The sequence below is a fragment of the Diplodia seriata genome (genome assembly GCF_021436955.1).
Source record: "Diplodia seriata strain FDS-637 chromosome Unknown scaffold_1, whole genome shotgun sequence".
Taxonomy (NCBI): domain Eukaryota; kingdom Fungi; phylum Ascomycota; class Dothideomycetes; order Botryosphaeriales; family Botryosphaeriaceae; genus Diplodia; species Diplodia seriata.
In genome coordinates, this window is record NW_027117308.1 from 2,119,016 (window position 1) to 2,136,096 (window position 17,081).

Below are 17,081 nucleotides of genomic sequence, written 5' to 3' on the forward strand. Positions count from 1 at the left end.
CACTGCGCCAGCAATGCCCGGACATGGTGGGGCGCGCGGCTATACGCCCGCAGTCTATTGTGCCGACAAGCTTTTGTCCTGCGGCTCGAACAAGCAAAAGGCTATTTCCAAAAAGCCCCGATTCACGTCCGCGTTAGAATGTGACAAGATGCATCTGTACCCAAGAACGGCAGTCCGGCTGCCGTGCGCCCCGCTAAAGACTCCTAACCGCAGCTAGGCCGTAAATATCCCTTGCTGCAGGCTCGCCGCCTGGTCTCCATGGCAAGCTGGAGGGGATGATCAGCCCCTTGATCAAGGTCACGCGTGTCCACAATGCCTAATTTTGCGACGGCAGAGGGTAATCTCTGGCAAGATGCGGGACCGAGCAAGCAGATGGACATGGCCCTGGATATAGCAACTTCCACAGCCTCGGGCACGCCACTCTTTCTTCACGAACACCTTCGATGCCAAGACTGGCGGACCGGGCAGAGGCCAACGCCAGTACGCAAACAGGCAGCCGCACCTGTGTCTTGGCCTAGAGCGGAATGGACCCAAACGCTGGAACTCGAACTACGGCACCTTTCACCTGGATTTTCAACACCGGTGCATTCGGTTCAACATCCGCTTCCCACGTGCGATGGCGTCTCGAGGCTCTAGCTGCAACTTGCCTTTAAGATTCCGACTCAGCCGTGCGGCTTCAACCCGCAACTGTTGAAGTAAGCTCATGCAGCCAATCATTAAGAGCTTTGCAGATCGGTAGGATCTCAAAATATTAGATGCCATCTAATACGATCCGCGTTGTAGATTCGCGAATCTTCCCGGGAGCGACCTCCTCTGCTCCACCCCCACCCTCTGGCTACACACACTATCATGATGCCGCTCCAGGCGGGCAAATAAGGTGTATGACTCGGACCTGTGTCACATCTGCAGCGTTGCTGCAAGCCACGGCTGATTCTTCGCGTGGCCAGTCCTCGGTAGAAGGACGGTCTTGCATATGTCTAACCGAATGGGACTAAAGCTTCACTACCGCTAGACTGGACTTGCTAGGTACACTCGATACGAGCCGCTCGACCTCCTGGCCAGCGCCGCCTCAACCTCCACACGGCTCAACAACCGCATGGAGAACGCGTGCGCTCGCCAACAAACTACTGAAGCACGGACAGACCCGCACCCATCCCACGTGGCCTCCTAGACCCTTTGCTGCCATTTGGCGAGCTTCCTCGCTGCAGCTCATCACAAGTTCGAATCCTTCGTAGCGGCGATCACACTACTAGCAGAATTAGAACCATTGCGAGCATTGCATGCCCATCTGAAACCATTCAATTTCGTAGCTAAATTGGGATTGTCACCACTCTGCTATAGCCCGCAGAGAAGGTATGTATACGTGGGGTTTGGTGTCATCACAAGTTATCATTTGCCACCCCGGGAGCACAACAAACTACAAGGACTTTGCTCCTACTGACCGCATCCTGTGAAGGCGCTGCATTGGAATTAATCATATCCATTGCCGGTCAATGTCCTATTTTTGGGACCGCACTTGTATGTCTGCATGGCTTACGCTTACATCGTCCCGTGCAAGACGTGCGAAAATGGTGACAGATCCGCATCTTCCAGGGGTATTATCGAGAGCAATGTTCTTGGAGTTGTTCGGGACGGATGAGACGTAGCGTTCCAAAGCTCCCGTCCGCCATGCCTGGGACGTCACAGGGGAATTATCGGCTTCACGAATGTTGGCTGGACTAAGTTCGGCTATCAGGTGGCGCGGGTGGCCCGCATGATCGCCAGGCACTTGGAAGCTTCCATTCCATCGCTTGCAGCATGGCGTTTTTGAACCGCGCATTGCTTTCGCGTTTCGGTGGTTTCTACGTCCGTGGCGCACGAATGGAGACGGCTCACGGCATATCGAAACATCGGCATCGGTGATCCACGACGTCAGGCACATCAGTGATCGTCCAGGAATGAACCACCCCGCATTCCATCGTTTGTGAGAACGGCAGCTCACTCTACTGTAGTTTAAGATGGCGCGTATGACGGCACCAAGGAATAACCACGCTCCAATCCTACATTTGCCAGTAGCACAAGCCTGCGGCTTACAGCATCGGCACACCGACCTGGACTATGCTAGCATGGTGATGCTGGACGTTGGCTGGACGTTGCGCAGGCTGTTCTGAGCGCGGCTGTACCCACGGCCGCTTCCTCCAGGAGCGGGGCCAGGGTGTACGTACGATCATTGTGATCTTGCATGTTGCGCTGTGTTGGAACTCCGAATAACCTCCCTCAGATAGAAGTGCCGGGTCCCCACATGTATTCGGTTTCGACAGAGCCATGGCTTCTCCAGAATACGTCGTCCTTAAAAGGATCACGAAACACTGTGGAGCATGTCAGGAGCGATTCACAAGGCGCAAGGCTGAATTTGCGCCTTGGATATATTAATATGGATAGTCCGTGTGGCCGGCTTTTGGCCGGGGGTATGCCTGCCAGCAAAAGCGACGACGCAGGAGAAAGTATTTGGGCACTGGAGGCTCCTTCGACTAAAGATTGTACGATTGTATCTCAAATGAAGAGTTAATATCCGCAGTCATATCTCACCTTCATTTCCTGTTAGTTCGTCTCGTTGGTGTCAGGTTCAGCCTCCGAGTCTCGCATGGGACCTGTCCAGGACTCAGCAGACGCCTGGGATACTGCAGCACCAGGACTACAGCGCCACAGATGCAACAGCAGAGGAGGAACAGCCAAGCCATCTCTGTGGTGTTTCGAGAGAGACATGATAGTTGGCAGCAGCCAATGTGGCGGGGGCAAATTACGAGTGGACGCCCTGAAGCAGCGGGCTGGAGCCACACTTGCATAGCGGTCAAGCTCCTTGAAGCCCCATGGCAGGTGCCTGGCTGATGCAACCAGCTACGACGACGTTGCGGGCATTGAAAAGCAAACAGAACACGAGCGGTTCCGGGTCAGGAACAGCCGCAGCGCTCCTTCGGACATGGATGGAGAGGCGCTTTGGGCAGCACCAGGCTGCGAGCATTGCCGGATCGAGCATGCTCCTAGCGGCTCTGGAACGCTGGGGCGAAGGGGCTCAGGGAAAAGGCTTGCTTAGGACCGAATGCCTCCGTGCGCATGAACGCTGTGGCTCAGGCTGAGATTGACAGCGAGCTATGGCACCCAATCGACGGAGCTGGGCGCAGGCTTTGTTTTGGTAGGTCGTGGTGACTGGTGGCAGGTGAAATTAGCGGCCCGGTGGTTGGCTCGCGGCGAACGCGCGTTCCTGGCCACACAAGTGTAGGGGAGCCCGGCCATCTGCTGGCTGCAGCTGCTGAAACGGCCAGGGACGATGCCGGCACACGTCATACTCGGAAGAAGTAAGCTCAGCCTTTGGAGATCTATGGACAGTGCATACGCGAGCGAGAGGCGGCGATTGCACCAGGCGGGTAGATGACGACAGGATGAAGGCTGTGCGAACACGGGCAAAAAGGAGGAATCAATCAGACGCGGGAAAGGGGCCCGTTGGCTGTGTGCTTAGGGCCCGCCAAAGGAGGCTGCGGGCGCAGGAGCTTGGGGGGCAAGGGGCGGTCCCTGCGGCCACAACTTAGCTACCTTACGATGCGGCCGGGCGGAGCTCCCGAGCTCCGCTCCGACGCCGTGGTTCCACGACGGGACAGTACGCTGACTCTCTCCACGACCCTAAAAGCACCTCGCCGCGAGCATGGCCGACCACGACGCTGCTGCCTCCTCGTCGGCCTCCGTGGCCCAGTTCGCACGCGCGTGTCGCAACTGCGCCGTGGCTAAGACGAAATGCGTCCCCGTTGCCGGCGGCGCAAGCAGTGACTGTGAACGGTGATTACTTTGCCGCCGTGTCTACTCTCCATTGGCTGACTCGACCAGCTGCCACCGCCTGAAGCGCGTCTGTGTGCGAGACGCTCCAAGCCTGCGGAAGAGAAAGCCACCGACTGCCAAGTACGTGGCGATCCTTTTTCCTTTTCCCTGCCACGGCCCTCCTCTTGGCCCATGAGGCCATGCGCCTCGCACCTAGCGTCGCGGGACGTTCAGCCTCCGTCTTCTCTGCTGGCCCTCCTTTTTGCAACCCACCGACTCTGATCCCTCCTGCAATCGCCCGCGGCTTCGCTTGTCCTCCCGAGGTGACGGTCACGCGAGGCGCTTGCTCGATCCGCACCGGGATGTTGCACGCCCAGGGTCCACTTCAATCTTCCAGCCCGACTTCTCCAAGTCTCTTGAGGCAACTCGTCCGTCATGCTAATGAAGAGGCAATTGGCCGTGGATCAGGAACGCGCGCCTAGAACAGAAACTGGACCAGCTCGTAACGCTGCTGGCCAGCAACCCGCAGGGACAAGGCCAGCCTCGTCAGTCGTCCTCCTCGGCGACACCTGAACGCCCGCAATACACTCCCAGTACCACCAACACCGTCCCGTCTGAACCCAGTGAAAATGCACCGCCGCGCCCAAGACCAAGCTCTCCACCAATCTCTGGCGAGAGAGGGGCCTTCAGTGCCCGTCCCGTCCACGTACCATGCGACCCGTCGGAACTCGTACCCGATGATGCCAGAACTGCGGAATGCCTGTTCAATTATCGTACCTACATGTCCAAGTACTTTCCCTTCGTCATCATCCCCCCAGATGCCACGATCCAAACTCTGCGTGACACCAAGCCGTTCCTGCTCAAGTCAATCATCGTCGTGGCCTCGATCCAGGATCTGGCCAAGCAAAGAGCGCTTGGGCATGCCTTGATGGGCGAGCTCACCACGCAACTATTGATCCAAGGTAGGAGAAGCGTTGATTTACTGCAGGGTATCCTTGTGTGGCTGGCTTGGTACGTCGTCCCGCTTTCTGTACCACCGTTGAAGTGCACGCCCCCGGCGCACCTGTCGTGTGTCCCGGTTCTTGTGCAACCGCCCTTGCAGCATCTGCAGTGCTGATACCCGGACGCACAGGTATCACGTCCACTTTTTCACGAACCCGCAGACGACCAACCTCTTGCAGCTTGCCGTAGGCTTGGTGATCGATCTCGGACTGAAGCGGGGGGCGCGCGCCTATGGGTCCGAGAGGCTCGAGAGAGGTGTCACCCGCAGCGCGCATGGAGAGCTTGCCAATTCCGAGCTGCACACATCAGATGAGCGGCGTGCTCTGCTCGGTTGCTTCTACTTGTCTACCATGTACGTTCCTACGCTGTGATCGTGTCAGCCGGCCCTTCTGCCGTGCACACTAACTTGTCCATGCAGTGTGGCCCAGTGGGCAAAGCGATATGATTCGCTGCGGTACAGCGCTCAATTGGCTGGTGTTTGCCGCCACTTGGAGGAAGCCCAGGAGTACCCGACGGATCAGTACCTCGTCTATCTCGTGCGTCTCCAGGGTATTGTTCAACGCATTGAGCGGAAAGTGCCCATCGATGATTTCACCACCGACACCATGATCCCGATAGCCATGTTTGTCAAGGCCCTCCACGGCGAACTCGATGATTTCAAGAAATCACTTCCTGCGGACCTTGCAAATCAATGTGAGTGCGAGATATAGCCATGGGTTTCTTGGCCAGCAGGTCTGACACGTTAGCCACTTCAGCTACCATGTGGCTGCATTACTACAGCGCAGAAATATACCTGTACGAGATCAGCCTGAGCTCTCTTCCTGGTACGCCGCAATACGGCGACTATACTTATCGACGACTGGAAATGCTTAATGGCTGCATGCACGCCGCCAAGGCCTTCATCGACGTGTACTACCAGATTCCACCGCCGAGCTTAATCAACGTGCCGTTCATGCACTTCGCGCAGCTCACAAGCACCATCATTGCCCTGTCAAAGTTGACCCGTCTCGAGTGCCCGGGCTGGGACCAAGCGTACGCTCAAGAGTTCATTGACTTTGGCGGCATCATGATGAAGATGTCAGCGCGCTACGAGGAGGGGCGCGCCGTGGCAGAAGTGCCCCTTGCCGATAATCCCCTGTTCACGTTTTTCGCTCGTAAATTACGTTTCATCAAAGCATGGAACGAAGCAAAGCAAAAGGGCACCGCCGAAGCACTCGAGGCGCGAGAGGATAGCCGCACAAGAGCGGCAAAGGCGGCAGAGGCGGCGGCAGCGAACGGTTCAGCGAGGCCCGTTGCCCCTGCGGTTGCGGCTTCAGAGAGGAGCGATGGTGCGAGTCTGAATGTTAACATAGGTGGCGAGCCGATGCAGCTGGAGCATATCAGTCAGGATGACATTTTCGATCAGCTCGACCCGAGTTTCTGGCAGGAGTGGGCAACAGGGGATCTGACAATGTGGGATGCGGACGGCATGCAACAGCCCTGCAACTGGAATTTCGAGGGCTTGGGCGGCGGCTACCAGTGATCGATAGGGCTGCTCGTCTGCAAGTTTCGTTCGAAGCATGATTCTGATATTGGTTCAAAGCATATCCAATGATAGAACGAAGTTGCCCTTCACTGAAGGACAGGTCTCTCACACCTGATCGAAATCAAAGGTCAATCGAAAATAACGTTGGAAACGATCTTCAGCCCTTCTCCCTCGTCAGGCCTCCTCCCTATCGTAATCCGGTACCTATAATGCACTCCCCTTCGCCCCAAACAATCCTTCCCCACGCTCTCCAAATACCCCCCTTCAACGTCTCCTCATCCGCCGCCCCAGAACCATCAACCACCTTCCTCACCAACTTATTTGCCAACTATGAAGGTCAAGTAGGCATATTTAGGGGGCAACGAAAATGGTAGGTGATCAAATGTGCGCGTATGACAAAGGTCGTTCGCGAGGAACTTTCGGTAACACAAGTAAGCTACTTTTATGCGAGGAACCCAAGGGTATCAACTCGCCCCCAAAACGCCATCCATGACTGTTATCGCTTTGCGAAAATCTCCAATAGTTGCGTTCACTTCCTCAGAAAACCACCACCCAACTTCTTCCTCTCCAGACCGCCTAACAAGCCTCTCTTGCCCTCCGTCATCTTCCTGCCCTGCAGCCACGTATCTCTCACGGTCCGGCTTCCGGAGGTCGAAGTCTTGGGCGGCAAGAATTTGTTCCCCTTTTCCAAAACCCGAACCTTGACTGGTCCCTTCGTGACATCCTTTGCCGGCTTCTCATCCAAGAATTTCAAGTGCTTGTTCACCTTCTCCTTCATTGCGGTAGCATCGGCTTGCGCCGACCCATCCTCAGACTCCGGGGTAGCTGGGCGGACCTTCGGTGCAGAGGCAAGCAGGTCGTCGGGAAGAAGAGCAGGGAGATTGTGGAGATCGTAAGCGGGTTTGGAAGGCTTCAGAAGAGCCGACGGATCCGAGGCCTGAATGGTGGCGCTGGAGGCAACGTCGGCCGGGATCTCCTTGGGTTCTTGCTCTTGTTTGCGTTTCTTCGCTGCTGCTGCTTGTTCGCGGAGGCGAGCTTCACGGTCTTGGCGCTTGCGCTTGGCTTCGGCCTCTTGCCTGTGGATTGTCAGTACTGTGTTTTTCCAGCCCCAAAGAATGGCGTATTTCCGGGGGTTTACCTTTCAACAACCTTCGCAGCTTCCTCCTCAGCCGCGCGAGCCTGAGTGCGGGCACTGCTGGCTGTAACGGCCTCGGGGGCTTCGTCATCGCTATCTTCTTCTTCCTGTTCATCTGTCGACGACGGAATTTGCCCATTAGCAGGTTCGGATGCAGGCTCGGGAACGACAGGCGGATCCTCGCTGCCGAAGCGGATGTGCGTGCGCAGAGGAATAGAAGCCGACTCCGCCTTGGATTCGTTGTCCTCCATGGCCGCCTTTGGGGTTGCTTCCTCTGCCTCGTCTTCCACTGTCTGTGAAGAAGCCAACTTCGAGGGCTTCGATGGGGTCGATCTAGGAGCGCGTGCACGGGGCTTGGGCGTCACAGAAGGCGGAGGGCAAGGACAAGCAGCGCCACGAAGGCCGGGGCGCAGGTTGGTAGCCGGGGTCGCGTACACGGACGGGGTGTCGTCTCCTGCTGGCGTACCGTAGACGGATTCGTCGTCTTGCGGAGTAGCCTTGGGTGTGTCTGCTGTTTCTGCGGTTGGTGTTTCTGGCAGAGCGTCTTGGCTTGGGCGGCCGCGCGCACTGCGGCGCACAGGAGTTGCCAAGTCTGGAGTACTCCGGGCTGAATCAGAATCCTTGGACAAATCGAGCTTGGGCGGGTCTTCTTGGCTGCTCTGGTCTTCGGCCGAATTGGATCTCCTCTTCTTGTTGTTGCGGGTGGGAGTCGAGGCAGCAGAGTCGTCAATGAACCTCTTGCGGGTGGAGCGGGTCACGGAGCCAATCTGCGGGCTCTGGGTATCGGCGCCGCGGCGGGTGGTGACCATGGCGTCTTCGGGATCGGGGGGGTCAAGGTTGCGGGCGGCGGAGGCGGAGGGAGAGCAAGACATAGAACATGCCTCCGCCTCTTTCCCGCAAAAAAGTTAGGTACGCGCGGATCAGCGGGCGGTGAAGGAGCGGCTCGGAACAACCAGTGCCCCGGGCTCTATGTCACGTCCGCTCCGAGAGCTCTCCGCCGCCTACTTGGTCTTCGAAGTGCGTCGACAATGCTTTCGCGACAGTTCTCACGCCACATCGTTCGGCGCGCAATTCCACGCTCGCATGCCGAAACCAATTTGTGCATCTTCTGCCGCTCCGCAAGTGCGCCTGATGCCCTCCGGCGCCACTACGCCAGGCCAGCGCCTTCTACAAAGGATGCTCAATGGCGCAATAGGCCCAGGGTCCTGACCGCGCAAGAGAAACAGACCATGGAGGCCGAGCATAAACGTCAAGTGTCGCCTCTGCCCAGTCTTGTGATGCTAAAATGGTTGAAAGACTCTGGTCTGATACGTGCCAATCCGGAGAAGGCGTTGGCGCTTGTAGCTGAAATGTGCAAGCTGGGCAGTCGACTCGACGGTCCTGCCGCAAAGAAGCTGTGCACCGGTGCGCTCTCCTCGACCGACCCATATCCAACTCCGCTAACAAAAAGGAACCCAGACCACCTGATCGATGTCCACGACCTATTCTTCCTCGCTCGCGCCTGCCTCTACCCCAGGAACCCACCCCCAGCTCGGGACCTTGGCAAGAAAATCATGCTCGTCGCGTCGGAAAACGGAGTCAATTCAGCAACTCTGTATATATTGAGTATGGCCGCGAGGCAAGATGAGCGCCTCGGCATCCAAACGGCGCGTAAGGCTTACAATTCCGTGGAATTGGCACTTGCGCGCAAGCGCTTACGAGACCTCGTCGAGAGCAAAAACCCAGAGGCTATGGTCTTCCAAGCGAGACGCTTGGCCGCAGATGGCCGGAGGAAGGAAGCAATTGACATGCTGAATGAGGCAATTAATAAATACGGCGCTTGCACTTCCCAGTACGAGGACGCCGATACTCTGCACCAGCAATACAGTAGTCAATTCTTCCAGGACATCGAGGATACCAGAGCCAAAAGCCCATGGTCGACGCTTGCTGAGCTGCTGATACAGGAAGGTAGGGTTGGAGAAGCCGACGGGGCTTTCCGCGCAGCCGCGGAGAAACATGACGACCCGAGGGCGTTCCAGGGACTTGCTACGTATGTGGAGAAAGAATATTCCGCCAGGTGGGTGGAATACATGACCAAGGCCGCCACCTCTGGATCCTGGACGGCAATGATGAGGCTCGGCGACTTCTACAGCGTCTCCCTCGAGAAGATTCCTCTGCCCCTAAGGGAAGAGATGTGGTCCTTGCAGGAACGTGGCGACAGTGTCGAATGGTGGTATTACTACTTGGACAACGAAGAGCTCGCCCGCCACGGGAAGCCACCGGGAACCAAGTTTATCGGGGCCGACTTCTGGCGCGGCTACAGTGATCCCCAGATTGACTCGGCTTTGCACATGGTCGAGCTCAACCCGCGCCAAGCGTTAGCGATGGAATGGTATGAGGTGGCTTGGAGAGGGCAATGCTTCTTTAGCGACGAAAGGGACGACCTGATAAACGAGGCCATGCAGAAAATCGTCAGTAGAGTGACTCTGCAGCAAGGCTCTAAGAAGGGGGCCCAGATTTCAGCGAAATTGAGGACGCGCCATCGTGATCTGCATCATTGGACTGCCGAAGAAGCATCCTTCGAGCGGCTTTTGATTGAGATTCAAGAATGGAGGAAAAGAATCTTTGGCTGAGAAGGATATGCCCCAAAGGGACTGAAAGTGCTCCGGGAAAGAGCAGATAGCTGGAAGAACGATGAGGAAGATGCCTGCCTCCAAGGCATGCACAGATATCCATACTGTGAAGGCAATTGCCCCGGGGCATAGTACCACACAACATGTCTCTTAGTGGCTGCTCTAGGAAGCGTTGAGGTAGTCCTGTTCAAGGGACCGGGGCTGGTCGTACCAAGGAATAGACAATTTGCCCCAGGATGTTTTTCAGTTTCTCGTGTACATTTCACTCACAGGGATGTAAGGCACACACTTGATCCTTTCTTTCCCGACGACTCTTCACTTCATGTTACTGACTATCTCAGACCGCCAGCAACCCTTCGAGCCTCAAATCTCTCGAGCTTGCCCCGACGGCCACAGTTCTGCGGCCACTCGGCAATACCCATTGCTGAGACGTCACGTCCCAGTAGCTCGCATCCTTGCGGCGAATGACGAACTCGACGGACCCACTCTCGCCCGCGGCCAAGCCGATCTTCTCGAAGCCACGCAGCTGCCGCACCGGTGCGTCGACGCCGGACGAGGCGGGCAGGGAGAGGTACAGCTGCGCTACCTCGGCGCCGTCGACGCCGCCGCTGTTGGTGATGGTGGCGGTGACGGTAGCGAGCGGGGCGTAAAGGTCGGTTGTGCCGGATGGACCGTAGTGGGAGCCGCCGCCGCCATCACCGACAACAAGCTCTGAGTAGGTGAAGTTGGTGTATGCTGCAAATCACTGTCAGCAAATTGCTCATTCTTGTCAACTTCATGGCGACTTCCGACCACAATGTGGGCTGAGTGAAGTAGGAGGGAAAGGGGGTCAAGGTAGGACTCACACAACCCAAATCCGAATTCATATCGGGGCTCGATTTCCGCCTTGTCGAAATGCCGATAGTCAATGTACAGCCCCTCCTCGAACCCGTCCTCCAGAGCCGTCACAAGACGTGTCCCGTAGTCGGCGGCCGCCTTGGCGATGGTGTACGGCAGCTTCCCGTTGGGGTTGGCGTCGCCGTACAGCACGTCGACGAGGCCATTGCCGCTCTCCTGACCGGCGATGCCAGCCCAGACGAGGGCGACGACGTTCGCGTGACCGAGTATGCTCTCGAGGATGAGCGGACCGACCGAGTTGGCGACGACGATGACAGGTTTGCCGGCCGACGCGGCGGCGGCCACCAGCCCGTTGCCGTCGTGCCACGGGTCGAGGTTGACGCGATCGCCCGCGTTGCCCTCGACGGTCAGGTACTCCTCGCCCGAGTCGGCCGTGATGAAGACGACGGCCATCTCGGCGGCCGCTGCAGCGGACGCGGCCGAGGCCTGGTCGTCCGTCGCCGACAGCACGAGCGTCGTACCCGCGGCTTCGGCGCGCGGCTGTATGGCATCCAGCGGCGCGACGAGGTAGGGGAACTGCGCTGTGCCGGACCCCCAGCCCATGGCAAGGTGGCCGGTGTTGCACGCGCGGTCCTCGCACGCGTTGGGTCCTTCCGGGTTGACGATGGCCGACTGGCCGATGATGGCGAGCGAGGCGGGCGCTGCGTTGCCTCTGAGGGGCAATGTGCCGTTCTCATTTTTCAGCAGGACGATGCCGTCGCGGGCGACGGCGCGGGCAACGTTCTTATGGTCGGCCTGCACGTCAGGTCCGCCTGCGCCGCCGTTCCAGGAGCTGAAGAGGACGGGCGGGTAGCCAGTGTCCTGGCCCGTCAGATACCATGCTGCCAGAATGCGTTTGACCATGTCGTCCAATCGCTCCTGCAGCACTTCGCCTGCGGCGATGGCGGCTGTCAGGTTGGGTCCCCAATAGATGCCGCCGCCGGTGAAGTCGTCACCCGGCATGGTCATGTCAAGGCCAGAGTTGGCGCTCAGCACAGTTGAGTGCTGCGCGTTCCAATCACTCATGACGTAGCCGCGGAAGGCGAGCTCGTCCTTGAGCAGGCCGTTGAGGATGTGGTCATTCTCGCATGCCCACACATCGTCAAGCTTATTGTACGAACACATCACGCTGGCGACGTTGGCATTGACGGCATCGGCAAAGGGCCATAGGTAGAGTTCGTGCATGGTGCGGTCGTCGAGGTTGGAGGAGATGGTATTGCGGTTGAGCTCTTGCTCGTTGGCGATGTAGTGCTTGGCGCAGGCTTGCACGCCCGAGGACTGCATACCGATGATGGTCTCTTGCATGGCGATGCCGGCAAGGTATGGGTCCGGGGAGAATCCTTCCCAGTTGCGGCCTGCTTCGGGGATCTGTGGAGCAGTGAGCACTCGGCAAGTATTTAGATGTAGTAGGGTTCACCTTGCCCAAAGCACCAGAGCCAGGGCCTAATTGGACATTGACTCCCAGACCTTTGGCTTCTGCTCCCATGGCGACGCCCCTTTCGTGCAGTAGCTTCTTATCCCATGTGGACGCTACATGGACTCCGGCAGGGAAGGCGGTGACACCTTGTGCGAACCTGATGCCGAGGGGACCATCTTGCATACAGAGAGATGGATATCCGATCTTGGGGACCGGAGAGGTGTTGCCCACGCAAGGGCCGTTTTGCCAGCCGACGCCAGTGACTATTCCCACTTTCTCGTCCTGAGTCAATTGGGCTAGAGCTGCCTCTGACTTGACGTAAGCGGCGTCCCAACCTCCAGTGCCTGTCAAAAAGTCAGAAGATGACGCTACATAGTCCAGTGAGGTGGGATAGAAGCTAACTTTGTCTGCGAACAGGCGAAGCCCTGCTAAGAGAGGCAATTGCCAGAACCAGCGCGTAAGAATTCACCATTGTGCAGGTAGCCTTGGACAAGAACTCGAGTCTCTCGCTGCCTGCTCATGACCAAGGCGTGGGGCCGTTTATAAAAGACTTCAAGGTGACATGTTAGCTTGGCGGACGCATGGCAAGTCGTGGCATGGCATATGGAAAGTGACCACAATAAGGCATGACTGCATGTATTGGCAAAGCAAGTAAGATGACCACAGGCTAATGCTCGGAGCTTGGACTCTGGGCAAAGACAGCAATTGGGAGTGCCTATTGGGCGGGTCATTCGCAACGGGCCGCCCTCTCCGCACTGTGTAGGGGTTTTCGGATTAGCTTCCCTGTACCCCGCAAATGCTGTGCATACGATCATCATATGATCTGAGAAAACGGACTGAATGACAGGAACAAGGCATGAAATAGCACATGCAGCTGCCTTTTCCGGTAGCATATGGCGTCTGCGGCTGTACACGGGTTGTGAGGCCGTGAGGGGGAGCGTGACATCAAACTTAAATTACTCGATCTGGACCTTGGAAACACGGCTTGGTCTCCTTACGCCGCCGAGCCTGCTTCCTGAGACAAACTTGGGTCCTGCTTGGCTTGTTCACGAAAGGCTTGGGCATGCGTGTGTGCGAGCAAACGGCCAGCGCCCTCTCTTGGGCTCTTCGTAGGCGAGAAGACGTCCTTGCACGGAAAGTGGCCTCTGCTGACCAGCGTGAAAGACGCGATCCGTGCTCTTTCCGAATCAGGCTCATGCGTCACTGCTAGCCGAACTGCTCGGAAATTCCACGGCGTGATGCTCGGTCGGTCGGCCGTTGCACGACGCTCCCGGCTGGCATGCTGTTGAGATGCGGGCACTGTTTGAGTAAAAAAGAACAAGAGATTGGCGGGGGTGGCTGTAGCTGGCTGTACAGCCCCCTCTCGCAGCCGATGGCTAGCGCGAAGAATAGCAGAACATGGCGTATCTATGCCTTAGCTCATTCTTAGAGAGAAAAAAAACGTAGGTAGTTGAAGCTATCGTCCGGACGAGAATGTCGAATTAAAAATTCTACATACACGTCCGGACGATAGCTTCAACTACCCATGACATGAGCAAAAGACAGATCCACGCTAGCCATCGGCTGCGCGAAGGAGCTGTAGCTGGCTGTAGCTGGACAAAGACGCGGCACGAAGCGGTTGTGTGACCGCCACGCCCCAACTGAGCGCGACTGCATGACGACTCAAACCCGGAGCGGAGCGGGAGCAGAGAGCGGCGGCGGGCAATCGGTTTGCAGAAGATGTTAGCAACGGGTGCAGATAGCGCGGAGGTGGTTGTGAATGGCTGCGATGTCGGGCTGTGGGCGGCAGCGAATAAAAATTGCGTCAAAGCGGGCGATTGGGCCCCACCCGCTAGTCGCGCCTTCTTTCCCTTCACTCCAGTCACACATACCTCTCTTCCTCATCCTCGACAGCACACTCGACAGCCCGTCCCAAGCAACCACCAGCGTTGCGTCCCTCTCCACCCGCCCGTCCCGACACACATCGCCGCGAATGCGTGCTGCTGTGACCATCTTCACTTCTCAGGTACGTCCCCGCTCGTACAGCCCTGCCCGTAGCGCAGGAATACCACCGAGTCCTTATCTACGCCCTGCCTTGCGCCTACGGCCCGCGCAAATCGCCAATTTGCACCGTGGCTACCTCTTCAATCACAAGACTCGTCGGCGTTGCAATTGTAGCTAACGTATACTCGCTTGCAGGACTACATCTCTGGTACGAGCGCACCGCTACTGCCCGGTCCCGCCCTCCCGTACTAACCAATGCCAAAATGTAGACCACCTGTGGAAGGCTTCGATCAACTAAAGAGCCTCGCCTCACACTCATACCCGCCGCCTGCAAAACCAACAAACTACAAATCACCATGTTCTCCAAATTCGTCAAGCCCTCCATGCTGAGGCCCGCCGGTGCCTTTGGCCAGCTCTCCAAGGCCGGTTCCAACGCCCGCTTCATGGCCACCGTCCACAACACTGCGACCAATGCTGCCAGCAAGGGCCGTATTACCAGGGACCGTGCCACTTTCACCATCAAGGTACGTCACAGCTCCAGGGTCCCGATCTCGATGAGTCCAAGCTCACCGCCCGCGCACAGAACGGCCCCATCTACTCCGGAAAATCGTTCGGTGCCAAGAAGAACATTTCCGGCGAGGCTGTCTTCACCACCTCCCTTGTCGGCTACCCCGAGTCTATGTCCGATCCCTCCTACCGTGGCCAGATTCTCGTCTTCACCCAGCCCTTGATTGGCAACTACGGCGTTCCCTCATCCGTTCGTGATGAGTTCGGCTTGCTGAGGTACTTCGAGTCGCCCAACATTCAGGCTGCCGGCATCATTGTTGCCGATGTCGCTGAGCAGCACAGCCACTGGACCGCTGTCGAGAGCCTGGCCGAATGGTGCCAGAGGGAGGGCGTTCCCGCCATCTCCGGTGTCGACACCCGTGCCATTGTCACCTACCTCCGTGAGCAGGGTTCCTCCCTTGCCAGGATCTCCATTGGTGAGGAGTACGACGCCGATGAGGACGAGGCGTACATTGACCCCGAGGGAATCAACCTTGTCCGCCGTGTGAGCACCAAGCAGCCTTTCCATGTCAGCTCGCATCTCGGCGACATGCACGTCGCTCTGATCGACTGCGGTGTCAAGGAGAACATCCTCCGCAGCCTTGTGAGCCGTGGTGCCAGCGTGACTTGCTTCCCGTACAACTACCCCATTCACAAGATCGCCCACCACTTCGATGGCGTCTTCATCTCCAACGGTCCCGGTGACCCGACTCATTGCCAGGATACCGTCTACCACCTCCGCAAGCTCATGGAGACCAGCCAAGTCCCGATCATGGGTATTTGCATGGGTCACCAGCTCCTCGCCCTTGCTACTGGTGCCCGCACCATCAAGATGAAGTATGGCAACCGTGCCCACAACATCCCGGCCCTTGACCTTACTACTGGCAAGTGCCACATTACGTCCCAGAACCACGGTTACGCTGTGGATACTGGCTCCTTGAGCAGCGAGTGGAAGGAGTTCTTTGTCAACCTTAACGACAGCTCCAACGAGGGTATCATCCACAAGTCTCGCCCCATCTTCAGCGCTCAGTTCCACCCCGAGGCCAAGGGTGGCCCGCTTGACTCTGCCTACCTCTTCGACAAGTATGTCGATTGCGTGAAGGCGTACAAGGACTCTCAGTCCGTCTTCTCGGCTGGCAAGAGCAACAAGCCCAACCCTCTGCTCGTGGACTTGCTTCCCAAGGAGCGTGTTGGCGTGCACCCGGGTCTTCCGGAATACAACGAGCACTTGGGCCAGGCTGCGGCGCAGCAGCCCGCTCCTATGCAGGCCGCCGCTGCGTAGAGGTGGAGAAATTGACGTAAACCAGTGGGGTTCCGAAATGGAAATCGCGGGTCTGTTCTGTGTCTGGGAAAGCGGGGTCGGAGTTTGTACTATGTATTGGGTTTATCTTCAATTCTTCAGAGCATGCCTTTGAGCTTTCTCTGTTAAAGTTACAAATTGAGAACCATTCAGCGAATCGTGTTCAGCTACACAATTACTACGTGATACTTAGATATTGTGTTTCTCCCACAGAAAAGGATGTAAATCACACTGGAGGGGAAAATGTGAGCTTGATGGGTGAATGCTTGCACATGCAAATCCGTACCGTGCTTGTTACCGAAGCCCCCGCACTTTACGCGTATTCAGCTAATCACTCTCATCCCTCCGACTTCGGGATGCTGTGCCTCTATCTAATTCCCGTACTTGCTTGTTGGTGTTTGGTGTTTCTCGGGTCCTTGTGCTCCCCGTGCCTCGACATAAAGTTGAATATGCAGCCTGAAAAAGCAAATGAGCTCTCGGGTGTCTAAATCTCGTCGGAAGGCATGGTGATTGGGGAATTCCTTTCAAACGCATATCCCGTGTACCATAGAAGATAATCGATTCGAACAAAGCCCTACTCTCAACACCGTGAGAATGTCACTTCGTGTATATAATACCGACACATGAAAATCCTATTGGCGTCCCTCTGCATTGTGTCGTATGTGCGGCTTTTTCGTCCGGTAGTTCAAGAGTAATTTCTTCATGTCTTCATCCAAAATGGGACGACTGAAATATGTCACACAACGCAGCGTACCCGCTTGCCGTTTCAATTCAAAAAGAGGAAGATGGTGGTATCAATTCCGACTACTTGAGTTCGGATGTTAAGAAAATGCGAACAGGCCTGAGTCTCCTTCTCTCGTCTTTTCTTCAAAAGAAAAAGTGGTCGCTTCACTCCG

General features: G+C 57.0%; 5 protein-coding genes across 5 annotated transcripts; 3 read left to right on the forward strand and 2 right to left on the reverse strand.

The window, feature by feature from the left end:
• Nucleotides 1-4,570: 4,570 nt before the first annotated feature.
• SLS55_000629 (uncharacterized protein) lies at nt 4,571-6,313 on the forward strand (the record flags this gene model as incomplete). Its single annotated transcript, XM_066772139.1, is given in 4 exon segments — nt 4,571-4,800; nt 4,922-5,158; nt 5,210-5,484; nt 5,502-6,313. The coding sequence occupies 4 exon segments, from the start codon at nt 4,571-4,573 to the stop codon at nt 6,311-6,313; spliced, it is 1,554 nt and encodes a 517-aa protein (XP_066637418.1).
• Nucleotides 6,314-6,845: 532 nt separating this feature from the next.
• SLS55_000630 (uncharacterized protein) lies at nt 6,846-8,260 on the reverse strand (the record flags this gene model as incomplete). Its single annotated transcript, XM_066772140.1, has 2 exons — nt 6,846-7,392; nt 7,455-8,260. The coding sequence occupies 2 exons, from the start codon at nt 8,258-8,260 to the stop codon at nt 6,846-6,848; spliced, it is 1,353 nt and encodes a 450-aa protein (XP_066637419.1).
• A 420-nt stretch (nt 8,261-8,680) lies between these two features.
• Nucleotides 8,681-10,063, forward strand: SLS55_000631 (uncharacterized protein; the record flags this gene model as incomplete). The annotated part of the gene is made up of 2 exons (XM_066772141.1): nt 8,681-8,855; nt 8,910-10,063. 2 exons carry the CDS (start codon nt 8,681-8,683, stop codon nt 10,061-10,063), a joined length of 1,329 nt encoding a protein of 442 aa, XP_066637420.1.
• A 337-nt stretch (nt 10,064-10,400) lies between these two features.
• Nucleotides 10,401-12,877, reverse strand: SLS55_000632 (uncharacterized protein; the record flags this gene model as incomplete). Its single annotated transcript, XM_066772142.1, has 4 exons — nt 10,401-10,798; nt 10,909-12,307; nt 12,357-12,700; nt 12,826-12,877. 4 exons carry the CDS (start codon nt 12,875-12,877, stop codon nt 10,401-10,403), a joined length of 2,193 nt encoding a protein of 730 aa, XP_066637421.1.
• A 1,818-nt stretch (nt 12,878-14,695) lies between these two features.
• On the forward strand, nt 14,696-16,167 carry CPA1 (Multifunctional pyrimidine synthesis protein CAD; the record flags this gene model as incomplete). The annotated part of the gene is given in 2 exon segments (XM_066772143.1): nt 14,696-14,863; nt 14,881-16,167. The coding sequence occupies 2 exon segments, from the start codon at nt 14,696-14,698 to the stop codon at nt 16,165-16,167; spliced, it is 1,455 nt and encodes a 484-aa protein (XP_066637422.1).
• Nucleotides 16,168-17,081: the final 914 nt, after the last annotated feature.